This window comes from Geospiza fortis, unplaced genomic scaffold (assembly GCF_000277835.1).
Source record: "Geospiza fortis unplaced genomic scaffold, GeoFor_1.0 scaffold6132, whole genome shotgun sequence".
NCBI lineage: Eukaryota > Metazoa > Chordata > Aves > Passeriformes > Thraupidae > Geospiza > Geospiza fortis.
The window spans coordinates 7,505-8,818 of NW_005055346.1; the positions used below are offsets into that span (position 1 = coordinate 7,505).

Genomic DNA, 1,314 nt, shown 5'->3' on the forward strand with positions numbered 1-1,314 from the left:
CGGGGGGAGCGAGTGGGACAAGGGGAGCCAGTGGGACACGGCGCTGGCTCCCAGCCCTGTTTTCCCCCAAATTCCAGCAGCACAGGGACACCACCAATCCCATGAGGTGGCCCCAGAGGCGGAACTCACTCTGACCAACCAGTTTGGGGTTAATTCCCCAGAATCCCTGCAAACTCCAGCGCTGTGGAGCCACTCTGCCCCGACACGGAGCCACCACAGTGTCGCCAGCCCTGATGAGGGCACAGGGACAGCACCTGGCACCATCCCCAGAGCAAACATTCCGGCGCTCCAGGATGAGAATAGGTCCCGAATACAGCACCAAACACAGAGTGGGGCCGGTAACACCAAAATCAGCCAAAATCCTCCCGGATCAGAACCTCCCCGTGCCCCCAGCCCCGCGGCTCACCTTGGAACTCGGTGTTGTCCAGCCCCCGGATGGCCTCCACTGCATCCTCGGCCCGCTCCATGTGCACGAAGGCGTAGTCCTTGACGATGTCACATTCGATGACGGGGCCGTACTCCTCGAACTTGGCGCGCAGCTCTAGGTTGGTGCAGGCGGGGCTGATGTTGCCCACGTGCAGCTTGGTGGAGGCCTTGCTCTTGTTCTTGCTGGCCTCCACATTGATGCAGACGCCGTGCAGCTTGTGGGGTTGGGCCTCCACATTGATGGAGTCGCCGTGCAGCTTGTGGTGGTGCAGGTTGCGGATGGCGTCCTCGGCCGCCGTCTTGTCCTCGATGTGCACGAAGCCGTAGTTCTTGATGATGTCGCACTCCAGCACCTTCCCGTACTGCTCGAACAGGGAGCGGATCTCCTGCTCCGTCGCCTCCCGCGGCAGGTTCCCGATGAACAGCTTCACCATCGCGACCCGCCTGAGTGGGGCCAGGGAATGGGGGGCTCGGTGAGACCCTCCCCGCACAACCCCCGGTCCCGCTGAGGGGTCGGAGGCACTCCAGGGATGGGGAAGGTTCCCCCCTCCTTTCATGGATCCTCCTCCGGCTGATTCCCGATGGGACCCCCCTCACCCACAGGGACAGGGGGGCTCCTCAGGGCACCCTGAAGCAGAGACCCCCTCAGGAGAGACCCCCCCCAGGCCCGGGCTCCTCACAATAAGCCGGGAGACCTTCAGGGATCCGAGCGGAGTCTCAGCCCCGGTTGTGCTCCGTGAGCCCCCAGCCCATGGAGGGGAACCCGGGTCTCCCCCAGACCTCATCCCGCTCCCATCCCGGGTCTGAGCCCCTTCCTAGGCGCCTTCCCGAAGCCGCGGAACCCCGTGCAATGCTCGCCCACAGACAGCAGGGCCCCGGTTTCTCCCA

At 64.5% G+C, this 1,314-nt stretch overlaps 1 protein-coding gene across 1 annotated transcript in view; it reads right to left on the reverse strand.

Moving 5' to 3' along the window:
• Window positions 1–1,142, reverse strand: part of LOC102037082 (RNA-binding protein 4B-like) — a gene marked incomplete at its 3' end in the record, with an annotated part of 2,368 nt that extends 1,226 nt beyond the window's left edge. The window contains 2 exon segments of the mRNA XM_031065801.1: window positions 407–870; window positions 1,122–1,142. Of these exon segments, the coding sequence (XP_030921661.1) occupies window positions 407–860 (454 nt within the window).
• Window positions 1,143–1,314: the final 172 nt, after the last annotated feature.